General features: G+C 30.9%; 2 protein-coding genes across 2 annotated transcripts in view; one reads left to right on the top strand and one right to left on the bottom strand.

The window, feature by feature from the left end:
• LOC136982216 (major facilitator superfamily domain-containing protein 6-like) overlaps window positions 1-16,085 on the bottom strand; it is a 54,114-nt gene that overhangs the window by 27,080 nt on the left and 10,949 nt on the right. The gene's annotated exons all lie outside the window — the stretch shown is intronic.
• Window positions 1,468-12,149, top strand: LOC136982166 (major facilitator superfamily domain-containing protein 6-like). Its single transcript, XM_067278595.1, has 5 exons — window positions 1,468-1,608; window positions 3,108-3,191; window positions 3,267-4,622; window positions 4,761-4,916; window positions 11,996-12,149. Exons 2-5 carry the CDS (start codon window positions 3,110-3,112, stop codon window positions 12,031-12,033), a joined length of 1,632 nt encoding a protein of 543 aa, XP_067134696.1. The 5' UTR covers window positions 1,468-1,608; window positions 3,108-3,109; the 3' UTR covers window positions 12,034-12,149.

The raw sequence follows: 16,085 nt of genomic DNA on the forward strand, positions 1-16,085 counted from the left end.
CTACAGTAATACTACTTTGAGATGGAAAGCATATATTTTAAATTAAATAAATTAAAAATATGATTAAAAATTTCTTTCCTGATTTAAATCACTAAAATAAGCTTTGTGCCAAACACAGATCAAGATTATTCATTTACTGTTTGCTGTCGCTCGTTATAGGAGATCAATGGGCATTTAAAATAGGATTTGTAAGTTCGACTTGACAGGTTACTACTACCATTTAAATTAGGATCTAATCTAATAAATTTGTTTTTTTGGGGGGGGAGGTTTATGTGATCCTGTAAAACACACGCCATTCTACGTTGTTTCATGAACAGAAGGGTTTATCTTCAATCAGACTTAATCACCTTGAATTTTTCTGTGTGAAAACAAATGATCTTTGTTCGTTGTCTATCAGCAGAATCTGCTATTTCATTAATGAGACCGGGTTTATGACGTGTTAATTGTTTCAGGTGAAGTTTGACAAGTCACATTTTTATTTTTTCACTTCAAATGAAATGGATCGATCAACTGATTAAAAAAAAATTAACATTTTAAAGCTATTTACAATAAATCCTGTGTAAACCGGAATCTCACGGTACCGAATTTGGTAGATTTTCGCAGTGGCGTAGCGAGGGAGTGCAAGGGGGTGTCTGATGCACCGTACGCCACTCGCTGAGGGGCGCCCAAATGGTCTCCAAGACAAACTATATGTGTTTCTGGAGGGGAGGGGGCGCCAATAAAGTGTCGTGCCACGGGCGCCAGTTATGTTCGCTACGCCACCGGATTTTCGTATTGAATAGGTTTTTCTTTAATTAAACAGAAAATTTCTCCGTTTCGATAAGATTTTCCCATTTATGCAGGTTTTCATATTATTCAGGTTTATTATATATTTTATTTTAATAAAACTCAATTACAATTATTCCTTTTCATAAAATAGAAGGCAATCTTATCCCGTCTTATGTTAAACATATACAGTAAAACCTGTTCAAAACGGAACCTGCCAAAATGGAAAAAATATTAATTGAGTAATTATTAATATAAACTTATAGTCTAAGTACTTTCTGACTGACAAGACCATCATTAAAGTCTGATTTATATTTTATTTGATTACATTAGGGAAATATTTCGAATCACGTGCTGCTCACTCAAATTTATTATAAGTGTCCATCTGTTTACTGATACAATTCACAGCTGTATATCTACTTTCTCACCTCATGTATAATATATTATCATTAAAATTATATTTAGATTAAATAACAATAAAAATTAGCAATTAGTTAATGGAAATATAAACATTATCAAATTAAAAATTGACGATATAAAATCCAATAAAATGAAAGAAAGTTACAAAAAATTAATATAAAACCCCTCATTTATTAATATCGCTATTTGCATAAGAATTTCCAATAAAGATACTAAAGAAAATAAGCCAATAATACGGGTAAACAACCTTGAAAGACAGAAGACAATAATAGGACATTGCCAAATCATCGAGCATTTGACAAAAACAGCTTGGCAACTTTAACGTCGTGCTTGTCTTCAGCACAGTTCTAGTTAAATTACCTGCAAAGCGACAAACAAGTCTGCTTAATTGTAAAGATTTTAACTGTTTTCACCCGTTCCAAAGTAAGATACAATTTATCGTTAATAACGAATCTTGTATGTTAACTCTAATTTCCATATTTAATATTATTTTTTTCTATTACTAAGTACTAACTTATGAGATATTTAAGCTTTATATTATCGACGTTATTTTATATAATTGAATAAATCGTAGAGATAAGTTGGAGATATAAATTATATTTTTCATTAAATTTAACTGTAAATATATGCTTTCTTTCTTTTTTTCTTTCTTTTTTTTTGGCACTTTTACAAGTAGGTGTTAACGTTTTCGGGCCAATAAATCTTTTTGTCTTATTTATATTTTCTGTGATTCGAGAAAACAAAACGTAAAAATTGGCTCGGCGTGAAAAAGTTATATACGGCAGTGGGGAGGCATAAAATTCGAAAAATTTAGAACAATACACCTAATACTACAGTTTGCTTTATTTCATGCTATTCTATTTGATTATTCCAGATTATATCTTTATTGTTATCAAAATTCGAGTAAAAAAGGGGGGAATTTATATGTAAGGTCTGTGACAGCGGTTCTCAATCTTCTCCACTTGTGTGCTAGCTGAACCTTTTGTGTATAGACTTGTAATACTAATGGATCCTTCTTGTCTACTTCTAGGGGTACGTGTACTACTGGTTGGGAACTGCTGGTCTATGACCCTTTAAACTGTTATTTAGTATATATATATATATATATATATATATTATAAAATAAGATGTAAGTTTTACTGTTTCTAACTTATCTTATATATAAAAAGAAGGACAAAATATAATATAATTTGTGTAATTTCCTACTAAATACAATTTCCAAATCTTCTAAATTCCAAACTCAAAATTAAATGTCGCAATGTAAAAAAATTCAGCAAAGAGTTGCGTAACTTTCCCGGGCAAGAGTTAAAAATTGTGTGCGGCGCCATCTGTTACGAGATTTTATGTACAAACGTTTTATATTTTTAATTATCATAAAATGACAAAAAGCGTTTGAGGGTAGGGATGGGGTTTATAAAAAAAAATATAAATGCTAATAACGAATAACATTCCGTTAAGTCACAATGCCTGGCTGCAATTTTTAATCACATGTTTAATGTATTTAATTTAAAATGTACACTATGCTTTTCCTTTAACAATATAATCCTGCTGGTCATCTAACTCCTTTCGGGGGAAATTTTTGAATTAAAATAATGTGACTTCCAGTTTTCATCGGAAGTTCATATACAGTTAATCGGGTCTTCCTGCCCCTAAGCTTTCTACATCTGGTTTCGAATTCTATCTATCTAATTCTGTTTTTGAGATTAAAGAAAGACAGACAGGTAGACGGACGAACGACAGTGAGAATTTACAGGTCTACAATTTTTTCGAATTGCAGCTCAATAATATAGTGCATACGAGTACAATACTATATGCATTCATATGATATATATATATATTTATTTATTTATTTGTATGTGTTATAAATAAATGCAAATACAATCTCTTAATGTTAAATTGTGATTTTTATTCATTTTTTCTAGTTATGGCGATTTGTACAAAATGGGATTGTAAGGTAAATAAAAAGTTGTTACCTGTAAAATGTCATTTGTTTTTATATGCGTCAGGTAAGTAGATTGCTTACTTATCTGTTTTAAAAATTAAATCACATTTAATTATTGATACTTATTCCTTTTTCTTAGCCATTGCCACCATACTACCTTTCTGCCCAATCATTGCCAAAAATTTGGGAATAACCGCCACAGCTGTAGGAATCATTTACACCGTAGTTCCATTTACGACAATTATTGTCTCCCCATTCTTTGGATGGATAGCTGACAAATTCAAGCATTTAAAGTTTATCATTATCATTCTGATTATTATTCAGACGCCATTTTACTTTGCAATTAATCACATACCTCCGATAAATAAATCCAAGCAAGCTTTTAGTGCAGAAGTAGTTTGCAACAGTAACAATTCTTATGCATTGGAATCGAGTGTATATTTGCCATTGTCGAGTAATAACAGCATGGTGTGCTATGCTGACTGTCACGAGTGTTTCACAGAAGACTTGTTTAACCACTCTTCTGAAGGGAATTTTGTTACCTTATGCAGAAGAACTCTTAAATTAATGATTCAAAATGCCAATAATAATTCTAAATTTATTGCCATAGATAGCATAATTTCGGATAATCAAAGAATTTCTCTACACTGTTCTGAAAGTATGAAAGATTTCTGCAAAACTGAATGCATTCTACCTGGATACTCAGAAGAGAAAGAGGCTCACATATTCTCATCGTACCAATTTTGGACAATACTTTTCCTCATGGCTTCGTCTCTAATTACAACGAATGTTATAATATCGTTATCGGATGCAGCGTGCTACGAGGAGCTCGAAGAAGAGGTTCAAGAATTTGGTAAACAAAAACTATGGTACTCCATTGGATGGGCATTAATAACAATGCTAACAGCGTATATAGTGGAAGTTGCAAACACGGGGAGAGAAAAAGTGGATTATTCTCATGGTTTCTACATGATGATACCTCTGGTTATTTTTGACATTGTAGCACTTCTAAATACAGATTTAAGAAAACGAGCATCGTCGACGGATATTATTAAAGACATTGTTAAAATATTCACAAGACCTCATCCATTTTTCGTTGTTTTCGTTGTATGTTTAGTTGGAATGTTTTCCGGTCTTCAATGGAGTTATAAGTTTTGGTATTTGGAAGATATGGGAGCGAATAAATTGCTGTTTGGATTATGCACTATCGTTTCCTGCTTCTTTGGTGAAGTTCCCTGTTTATTTCTTTCTGGTCACATCATAAATTTTATCGGAAGAGATAACAGCATGTGCCTTGCATTACTAGCATTTTCCTCCTGGTTTCTGGCTGCATCTTATATTTATAATCCTTGGTGGATATTACTGATGGAATGGACGCAAGGGCCTTGTTATGGTATATTTTATGCTGCTATGTCATCATTTGCAAAAATAACCGCTCCTCCTGGAACAGAAGCCACTATGCAAACTATCTTGGGAGCCACTTTCTACGGATTAGGTCTGTCAATTAAATCACATATAAGTTAATTCAGATAATAATTATCTTATAATTGTTGTTATATTCATATAATTATAAAAAATCGAATAATATAATTGTAAAGTTTATAATGTTTTAAATTATAATTCTTTAATTTAGGTGTCGGTTCGGGAAGTTTATTAGGAGGCTTTGGATTTGATTTGTATGGCGGTAGAAAGACTTTTCGTTTTGCTGGATTCTTCGCTTTAGCTTCAGCTTTACTGTATAAATTCATTACAGAAGCAGTAGAAAATGAAAAATCTAGCAGAAAGAAACGTGAGTAAAATTATCTTTGACAAGTTCGCATTGTTGCAGTACGCTTTGACTTAGAATCATACTTTTTAGTATGATTGAAAGTTAATAAAATCCAAATACTTTTTAAAATAGAATCAAGAATTTTAGTTTCCTTAATTAAGCGGTTTGAAGTGTTTAAGAAGTAAAAATGGTAACCAAGTTATGTTATGTATAATGCGGTTTATGATTAGGATTGCATGATTTTCGAGGGTTTTATGCCCTCGGCTAAATTCGGTAGCAGAGGGCATAAACCACCAAACTCTGGTAGTCAGTTAGTCTTGGGTTCGGGCATGGCAAACGGGTTGGCCACGTGGAGTTTTCCGGGTTTTCTTCACCTAAATAGGGTTCGGCTTCCCATAAAAATTTTCCTGGAATGCATCCCCTCGGTAGATCGCTCACGTGTCGCGTTGCAGTAACCAAATAAACCAAACTAATTCTAACCAGCGATTATTTATTGTGACATCATGACAATGCCGGCTTGCAACTTTTCGTCACAATGTTCTCAATTTTTTGTGGTGGTTGTGTTTCTGTACATCATACTTTTCCTGTTAGCAGTAGAGTCGTGCTGGTCATCTATCTAACTTCGTTCGGGGGAAAATTTTGAATCGAAGTAACGTAACATCCATCTCAAATCTGAAGTTTCTGTATAGGTAATCTGGATCTCCTAGCCCTAAGTTTTCTATATCTGGTCTCAATATTCATGTATCTAACACCTTTCTCGAGATGGAAGAAAGGCAGACAGACAGACAGACAGTCGAAATTTGTACGTTTACAATTTTTCCAAATTGCAATCCAATAATTTTTCTATAAAGCTATCACAACCTGTCTAACACAGATCACTTTCTAAATATTAATAGTAGAGACCAGTATTAATCAGTAGTCGTTGATCATCCTCTCTTCCGGAAAGAGGTCAACGACTACTTTTGGTCGAATTACTTCAAACCACCTTCCGCCACTGTCTCCTCTTTCTATCGGACCAGCGGTATGGTGGCACTGGAATTGGAAAATTCAAAATACGAGGTTACCAACCAATCTGCACAAAATATGCGGTTTTTGAGGGTGCCGAATTAAAATATTTGGTTTGTTTTTCGCTAAATTTGATTCATTGTAAGATAACCATTTGATATTCGGTTGTGAATGGAACAGTTTCTTACAGGTAACATTCCTAGTTATATAAATCAAATACTATAATACAGTAGAAGGGTTAGAAGTACGAAAGAATCTAATAATCTTAATGTAGGTTATTTTTTGCGTACCTTATCGGCCGCCTTAGGAATTTAGCCGCACTGCACACCTATCAGAACCGGTCCCCCACACAGGGCCGGCCATCGGGAGGGTGCGGCGGATGCTACGCACCGGGGCCCCGCGATTGAGGGGGCCCCAACATTATCAAGAATGCAGTATTTTTAGTAATTTTTCTGAAGTAATTAATGTATTAGCAAGAACAAAATCACGCTTTAAATAAACATGCATTAATATATGTTCGTGTTTGTAAATTTTTTTATTTTAGAAAAACATTTAAGCCCAAATAGTTTCTTGCACCCGGGCCCCTTTATCGAGAAGGCCGGCCCTGCCCCCACACACATACAAACATTAATACATACAGAAAAAACTCGAATTTTTTCGTTTTGCAATTATGGACGTTTCAATGATCCACGAGTCCAAAAATGTAAAAATCTTAGTTGGTCATTTCTTTCCCTCTGTTATATACTGTATAACAGAGTCAGGAAAGTGAAAATAGGTATCTTAATATTTTTAAGAACGAACTCGAGAACTGACAGCGAGATGAAAAGAGACAAATAAACGATATTGAACTGAATTTTTTATATTATTGTTTTTCATTATTTTGGCAAACAATGAAGAAATCATAGATTAAATTTTTATCTAGTTATTGATATTGAAACTACACTATAAATTCTGATAGCAGAAATAATCGCTGTTTTCACTTTCAGAGTTCACTTTCGTGTCCTGACAATTTCAACTCGAATTACTTAACGTTATTCTTGAATAATTCAAATATGCTCTTCGTACTTGATTGCCTCTCGTTCTCGTTTTAATCCTTAGGAATAAGCATAAGATTTCTTGAGAGAATGTATCGTACAGTAACAGGCTTTGGTTAATTCTCTAGAATTAATAAAAGCCTATATATTATCTATCTTCTTTATATATTTAAAAATAATCAAATAACCGAGGTCGACAAAATGAAGGTTCACAAAAAGTTTTTTTTGGTGCTGAATTCAAAATATGATCTCAATTTTTCTGTAGCACCCACATTTTCTCACAACTTATATGGATATTTTTTTTAACTATTTGAATGTAGCATGAACATGTGGTATGAACATGCTGGTTTTCGTGTTTTATGTTGTTACCTCCTGTTTCTCTCGCTGTCGATGGTGCGGATGTTGTTCTTCATCTTATGCGGTATTTCTAGAATATCACGGTGTAGCATCCAGCATGGTCGTCCATCATATTTACATTCCATCTATCCTGCTATCTTGTTTCCATCACATTGCTCACTGCATCAAAATTTTCAGAAAAACAGAACAAGTCAGCATATAGAAAGTGAAGTTTCAAGCTCGTTGAACATCTCACATATGAAATAGATTCCTTGTCCCGTATATTTACAATGAAATGCTTTTATGTTGCTACTACACAAAGTGAATTTCGTGAAAAAAATCCAGCAGCGAGTTGCTTAACTTTCCCGGCAACATTTGGTGGCGCCATCTGTTATCATATTTTACAAAAAACTTTTTATATCTTCAACTATTAAAAAAATGGAAAAAAAAGCTTAAATTTGAGAGTGGGAATGGGTTTTGTAAAGAATCGTAAATGCCAATAACGAGGAAAATCGTCATTTAATCTGAACCTACTGGAGATACACACGACCCCCTTTATCTCCCCACCTCCTCGACCTTTAATCACCAAAATTTAATAGCATCAATTCCTCTAATAAACGAATCACCCTACAAAATTTCAGAAAATTTTGACCAAAAGTACAGGCGTTATTAAGCTTCAAAGAGGATGAACAAAATCATGCCTCCCACACAAATCCATACATACAAAAACCCCCCCCCAATTTTTTTGTATTTCTTGACATTTCAAGATTCCCTGAGTCCAAAAACATAAAAATCTTGGGGGGGTCATTTTTTTGTCGGATAGCTATATTTTCCCTCTATTATATATAACAGCGGAGAAAATAATAATAAAAAAATGTTATTATTGGTCTTGTTTTGCACATCATGGTTAAATTCTACGCTTGGGTATGCATTTTAATGATGTTTTAGGGATGTAGCACCTCTAAAACATCATTAAAATGATTGTGCTGAAAATTACAGCCTTCTATTTTCTAACTTCTATAATTAGAAGAGGATAAAACTTGAGTTGCACGATTTGAAAACATACAAAGAAAATTAAATAAAAGTGTTCGCTTACAATGCTCGAACAATTCAGTTTACAGTTCATATCTATAAGTGTACTTAAATACACAAAATCATGTTTAACTGATTAAATTTATTATTATTAATATTTTAAGATAATTTGAAGAAAGAGTTGTGAAATTTTTTGTTATAGAAATATACAAAAGTCGACTAATTTCATTATTAATTTAATAATACACTTTAATTCCCAAGAGACTTATTTTATATTATTATTGAAACTTTTAACAGAAAAATATCGTAATGCTAAGATAAAAATATTATCTTTTAAAATGTGTCTTACATCATAAAATGATAAAGTTATTTCTATTTACTCTTACTAAGTAAAAATCAATTTATCATATTTCCAAATACCTTCGTGATTTGGTATTCATTTCTTGTTAAACAGAAACGTTTTGAAATGATCGAATAACATTCCATTATAGGCCCTAAATTTCTTAATTTTTATTACTTTTCCTCTACATTTTTAAACATGTATAACATATTATTTTTTCCAATAAATTTTTGTCATTATTTTTCCATTGTCTATTTTCTCTATTCTTCAATAAAATAGAACGTCTTCCCTCTTTTTAAGCACCAAAACACTAAAAATATATAAGTTACTGTTTGAAAAGTTTTTATTTTCATTTTCTCTGAAGAGTGTAGAGTCGTTGTTTCGTTGTTTAGAATACAAAAGAATGTTTACCACACTCAAAATTAGGTAAATAACTGTAATTTCTTCACTTTTATATAAAAATATTGATTCTGTATTCTGTTTAACCTTACACCTCGTATTAAGGAATGCAGACATTCGTTCTTTCTTTCATTTTAGATAGGAAAGGCAAATGATATTACAAAAATAAAACAAAGAACCAGCTAAAGCTAACCTAACAGAAAAGAAAACTGTTAGGAGAACTAACATTATGTTAATTTTCTTTGAGTTTGTTCGAAATATAGCAGTAATTAGTTACTAAATAGTTAATTACATAACTAATTACTTTTCGTATCTCCATATTTATTAAACAAATAAATGAGTTTGTAGTGCTGTTGATAAATGGCTTAAAAAATTTCCCCAGAACGGAAAAAGGAGGGGAAAATTTTTCAATTTTTGATTCATTTTAATAACAAATTCCAATTTAACAATTACAATAGTATCAGGCTTATCTGAAATAATATAAAGTTTATCTTCGGATTTATCATTAAAATGATAAATGTAAATTCTTATTTTGTCTATAAAGGGTCATTAACATCTTCAAAAACGATGACTTCCTCATTACATTAAAAATATATTATTATTTGTTTTAACTTATTAAAAAAAAATAAATATAAGGTGTATTAATATAGATATATACAGACCATTACAACATTTTTTTCTATGAAGAGAATTGTAATAATATTACAGAAAGTGATAATTTAACATTTGTTATCTTTAAAATTAAAACCTGTTTTAGATCCACGTGTATTTTTAAATTCTAAAATAATGTTATCAAATGTCTCTTTCAGGTGTATGTACTTACAGTTTTGATTTAAATATTGAATTCTTTACAAGCTTTTATTGCATAGTTTCCATCTGAAAAGTCAGCTACCAGTTACTTAACTTTCCCGGCAACATTTAAAATTGAATGTGTGGCGCCATCTGTTATGATATTTTGTTACTGAAGCGTTTTCTATTTTTAAATATAAAATGGCAAAAAGCTTTAGACTGTAGGGTTGGGTTTTATAAAACATTGTAAATGTTAATAACGAGTAAAATCGTCATTACGTTTAACCCTACTGGAGATAAACACGATCCTCTTTATTTCCCCACCCCCTCGACCTTTAATCACCGAAATTTAATAGCACGAATCCCCGTAATACACAAACCTTCCTTCAAATTTCAGAAATTTTTGACAAAAAGCACAGGAATTATTAAGCTTCAAATAGGGTGAACGAAATCGTGCCCCCCACACACATACACATTAACACGCATATATACAGAACAAAACTTTCACGACGTTTCAACGTCCTTCATGTCGAAAAATGAAATTAAGATTAAGAAACGAAATTTGGTACGGTAGCTTGTGTATAAGGGGCATTGATGCTATTAAATTTTAGTGATGAAAAGTCGAGGGGGAGGGGAGATAGAGAATGGTCACGCGTCATATCTCGGGTGGGGTTGGACTTAATGAAGATTTTACTTGTTGTTAGCATTTACATATCTTTATAAAACTGATCTCTGCCCTCAAAAATAAATCCTTTGCTATTTTATAATAATAAAAAATATATAAATTTTTTATAACAAAATCTCATAACAGATGGCACTACATATAATTTTATTTATTATGATTAATAATTAAATAGTGATTTTTAAAATAAAATCTCATAACAGCGGGAAAGTTACTCAACTCGTTGCTAGAATTTTTAATACTAATTAAGTTTATTATATTTCATATCTATGTTAAACTTTTATATATACTAATCTCAAAAATAGAAAAAACTGAATACAATAATTTAATTTAGATAAATAATCTTTTTGACAACCATAAATATGATTAAAATATAAAAATAATACCATAAAGTTTAATAATAATATAACATTTTGATATTATGATTTAATTATAATAGGAAAGAAAAATTATCCAACATCTACAAGTAAGAATTTTCACAAAAGTTCCACGAAAGGATCCTCGTTATAAATTCTAAGAATTCTTTCCATAAACAACGTATTCATTACGTTTGTAGTTGCAGTTAATCGAATTAATTGTGTTGTTATTTTTATAAACATTCATCCAAACGTAAATAAAAGAAATTTATTTATACAGTATTAATTATATGAAAATCCCAATTATTTATCCATTTATCTATCCAACTATTAACAAAGAACAACGAACAATTATTTATTGTGACGTGGTCACAATGCCGGGCTGCAATTTTTGATCATATATTTAATTAATTTAATTTAAAGTATATGCTCTCCACCTCAAATTAGTACTGGTTTGCCCCTGTACATATCCGTATGGATCACCCCGAAACATTCTTGGGTTTTTTGACACGTCCAAATTCGATCCTGGATTACCAAAGCGGTAGGAAGGATAGGCTATCCAGCCTAACATTAATTTTATAGGGGTAAGAGCTACTACAGGCTCTTAATTTTTCTCTCAGATAGGGGAAAAACCCCAGCTCCCCCTCTTCACGGCCTAGTTTATGAGTCGATGAATATAAATTACTCAATGCACATTATAATAATATTTTATTCATGCATTAAAATAACGTGTTAACACGTCCCCTACGTTGTATACACACACACATATATAACTTCGTCATTAATATGTGTTTTTTAAATGAACTTTGACATTAACGCTCATTTCTCCCCCAATTATTCGGTTAAATCGAGATCCTTTAAGCAAGAATACATAAAATAATAGGTGAAGCATTACTGTGCGACCAATTACTCTAATTATTAAATTACTTATTTCTCTTTGGGTTAAATAAATCAAGCTTATGCTTTGCAAGTTACATTATTTCTGTAATGATTTACACTAGAAACTTAAGATTAAATACTTATATAATAGGATAGTTGCATATTTACATTCACTAATAGTTAATAAACTACATTAATATAAGAATAATTTAAAAATTTCTATTTATTATTATTATTTTCTTTTACAGAAATTGAAAATATACGCCTGAATACTGAAGTGAATTAACTGATATGTATTAAGTTACATTTAATATTTTACATAAGCAATTGTATGCCTGGTTTAAATGTAATTAAAAATAAACGTTTTTTATATAAATGAAATTTCTTAAACAAACAACAAGAGAAAATAAAATTGTATCATATTTTTGTTATCATTTATTAAATGGAGACAACATTAATCATCTTTATTCGATTATTAAATAGATTTGACCATTTAAAATATATGCTCTCCACCTCAAATTAGTGGTGGATTGCCCCTGTACATCATACTTTTCTTTTAACAATAAAGTTTGGAAACACGGAACATTAATGCATATTTGATAAATAACTACAATTAAATAAATTTAAATTTATGTTAGACTAAAAAATAAATAAAAATAGCGGTAGAAATACAACTCTAGTTTAAACTTATCTCGTCTACTAGTACTTTATCAATTAACAGGACTTATTATACTGGATTTATAAATGCAGCAATTAAGTCTTACAGATCAGAAATAATATTGTTTATTTAAACAACTCTATTTTATTTAATATACAAATATTCAAACCACATTCATATAACATAGAAGAAAACGTAGATAGAAAAATCAAATAGCAAATTAAATGCCGTAAATAAGTGTTAATTTAATTTAAAATATGTGATTTTTAATTTAAATTTAATTTTATAAATATTTACAATATAATTTCAAATATACTTTATCGTATAAATATTTACGGGATAATTTATCTTACGACGATTGAGAATATTACGAAAGTTAGAAAACCATTTTAAAATTCTAATTTAAGGTCTTCATTTAGGTTGGAAGATTTATACATATATTAATTTTAATTAATATAAATAAAAAAGAATAATTATCAATTAAATTTTCGCTTATTATTTACTTTTATTATTCAAATAAAACAATTTAAATGTCAAATAAAGGGAAAAATTCGCCCGTCCGCGCGTATGTTGGAGTCTAATTTGTTTAATTTCTTTATTCTGTTCCGAACTATTAAACAATATCTCAAAACGAGTAAAGTTTAAGAAACAAAATTTGGCACAGTAGCGTGTGTATAAAGGGCATTAATGCTATTAAATTTTGGTTCTTTATTAAAGGTCGACGAGGTAGAAACATAGAAGGGGTCGTGTGTCGTATCTCTAGTGTGGTCGTACTTAATGAATATTTTACTCGTTATTAGCATTCGCAATCTTATAATATAATCGAGATGGGTTAATAATAATAATAATACTGTAATAATAATGATAAGCTCAGAGTTCGAACGGTTAAGAGTTGAAGTTTGGTACATAGGATACATCATAAGAATGTACATTAAGAAGGGATTTTTCGAAATTCCTCTCGCGGGGAGAAGAGGGAGAGGGTTAAAACGGCAATACTGCACTATCCAGACATTGTCCAAAATACAACATTCATTGTCACAGCATTGTCACCAACCAAGTTTCGGTAAAGCGTTTATTTTCCGCTCTTAAAATTATTAAATATGATTTAAGAGCTTCGGTGAATGCTGACTTAATAGGAGTGATTTTTTTTGTAAGGAGTAATTCAGTTTATAACAGAGATGAAAAATAATAAATTAATCAACGTGGCAAAATAAGCAACCTGTTTTCCACCAGTCTAAATGTTATATTTCTCATTCTTGACTTAGTTTGATGTATCTGTATACTTATATATTATCCAATATACTCGTATATTATGTACTGTACAACATTTTTATTAAACTAATTTGCTTGTATACGAATGTATTTACTATTTTTATTCATATAGGCTATGCTTACCAAATACCAATGCCGTCATCAAACGAGTTAATAAATGTGAATTTATATATTCGGTAGATGTGTCAAATTTTAATGTTTAATTAATTTTTTAAAATCGTTTTATTTTGTATTTTTTTAAAAAATAATCACAATCGTCGTCATTATTACTTTTCCGACTGTTATACAGTATAGGCCTATAACAAAGGAAAAGAATGGCGATTGGTCAAAAAATCACATTTTCAGATTTTTACTCTTTTGGACTCGAGAAGCCTCGAAACGTAGAGAGGTGCAAACGGATGTTAGAATGTGTACCAACCGATTTAGTTCGACCATTTTCAAGCTTAATAACTCCTGTGTTAAACCATCCGACTCCGATTGAAAATCGTGCTTCCCGTACAGTCTAACATTCGTACATACAGAAAAAAAACCAAATCTTTTGCATATCTCGACATTTCGAGGTGCCCCGAATCCAAAGATGCAAAAATTTGGGGTGGAATCATTTTTTGAACTATCGCTACACTTTTCCTCTGTTATATAGGCCTATAACAACAGAAAAGTAAAAATTATCCTATTGACTCATCACTTAGAGGAATATTTTAGCTTTGGAATAAAAAGTTTCTACGTTCTATCTTTATTAGAACTATATTTATTGATGCTAATATTCTGAAGTCACGTGATGACGTCAGAATTTTCGGGCCTTCTTTGTTAACAACTCCGCCCCTGGTCGGAGTCGGAGTTGGAGTCGTGTAAAAATGTACCGACTGAATTATGTTAATTTTTAGTGTTGTTTATAAATAAGATTTAATCAGAAATTGGATTAAATCGGAAAATACCTTTCAAATGAACATGTTTAAGTTACATATATCCGATTAAACATGTCTGTCTACAACGCTTAATTTTATTAATAAACCAGCCATGAGTTGCTAAACTTTCCCGGCAACATTTAAAATTTTGATGTTCTATCTGCTATAAAAAGATTTTTTAATAAAATATAATATTTTTTAACTATTATAAAACGGCAAAAAGCTTAATTTTCACGGTAGGGACGGATTTTATAAGAAATTGTATATGCTAATGACGAGTAAAATCGTTATTAAGTCCGACCCTACTGGAGATACGCACGACCCTCATTATCTCCCCATTCCCTCTACCTTTAACACCAAAATTTAGTAACATCAATTCCCTAATAAACAAACCTCCCTGCAACATTTCAGAAATTTTCGACAGAAATGATAGGAGTTATTAACCTTCAAACAGGGTGAACAAAATCGCGCCCCTTCCACATACATACACTAATATCCTATAAATACACAGAAAAAAACCGAACTTTTTGCATTTCTCGACGTTTCAAGATGTCCTCAGCCCAAAAATTTAAAAATCTGGAGAGGTCATTTTTGCTGGATTGACATACTTTCCTTCTATTATAACAGGAAAAGTAAAAACACACGTTCGAACCGAAAAAAATGGGTTAATAATGAGTTGGCTACTTGGAATTTTTTGAGTTTTCTTCACGTCACACTTAAATGGGGGCCAGTTTTGTATAGAAAATCCTTCCGAGTGGCATCTTCCCTCAGCAGATCTCCCACATGGTTTTTTTTTTTTTTTCTTTTAATGGTAATACGTTTCTTGCTGTTAGAAGTTTAGCCTTAAATTTATTTTTGATTTTAACCGCAACTGTTATTTATAATTTATTCAATACGTAACGTAAGAATAAACATCTAAATTTAAAATAAATATGCATAAATTCTCAACCAAGAATCCATTCATTCATAAAATCATTAGTTATTATCGCTGATGTAATGTATACATAGTTATTGTCGATGACAATATTTTTAATACACACCACAAACATCGTGTAATTCAATGTAGAAAGATCAAAACGGGCCTTCTAAATATTTCGGATTAACAAAAAAAAAGAAAAGAAAAAAATTACATCACTAGTATCAATGGAGAAATATTACTAATCTTTTCTTCTACCATGAAACGAAAACAATCGGTTTTCGGTTTGTCAGGTTTCCGTTTTGAACAGGTCTTACTGTATTTAATATTGTTGATAACAATGATATAATTTAGTAGAAGATCGAATTTCATTAATTACCGTCTTTAGTTTTAAAATGAGAATTAAGCGCTTTCTACATATTTTTCTACGTGAAAATTTTTAATGATGGCGAATCTCGGGAATAGTTAAGAATTTTTCCTAGTTTAAAATGAGTCTAAATTAATAATGACGGAAAAATTTAGACTGAAATTAAAAATACTTATTACCTTAGTCCAGGAGTGGCGATCTTATGACACGCGTGCCCAAA

Source organism: Centruroides vittatus, unplaced genomic scaffold (genome assembly GCF_030686945.1).
Source record: "Centruroides vittatus isolate TY-2023 unplaced genomic scaffold, ASM3068694v2 contig_817, whole genome shotgun sequence".
In the NCBI taxonomy this organism is placed as follows: domain Eukaryota; kingdom Metazoa; phylum Arthropoda; class Arachnida; order Scorpiones; family Buthidae; genus Centruroides; species Centruroides vittatus.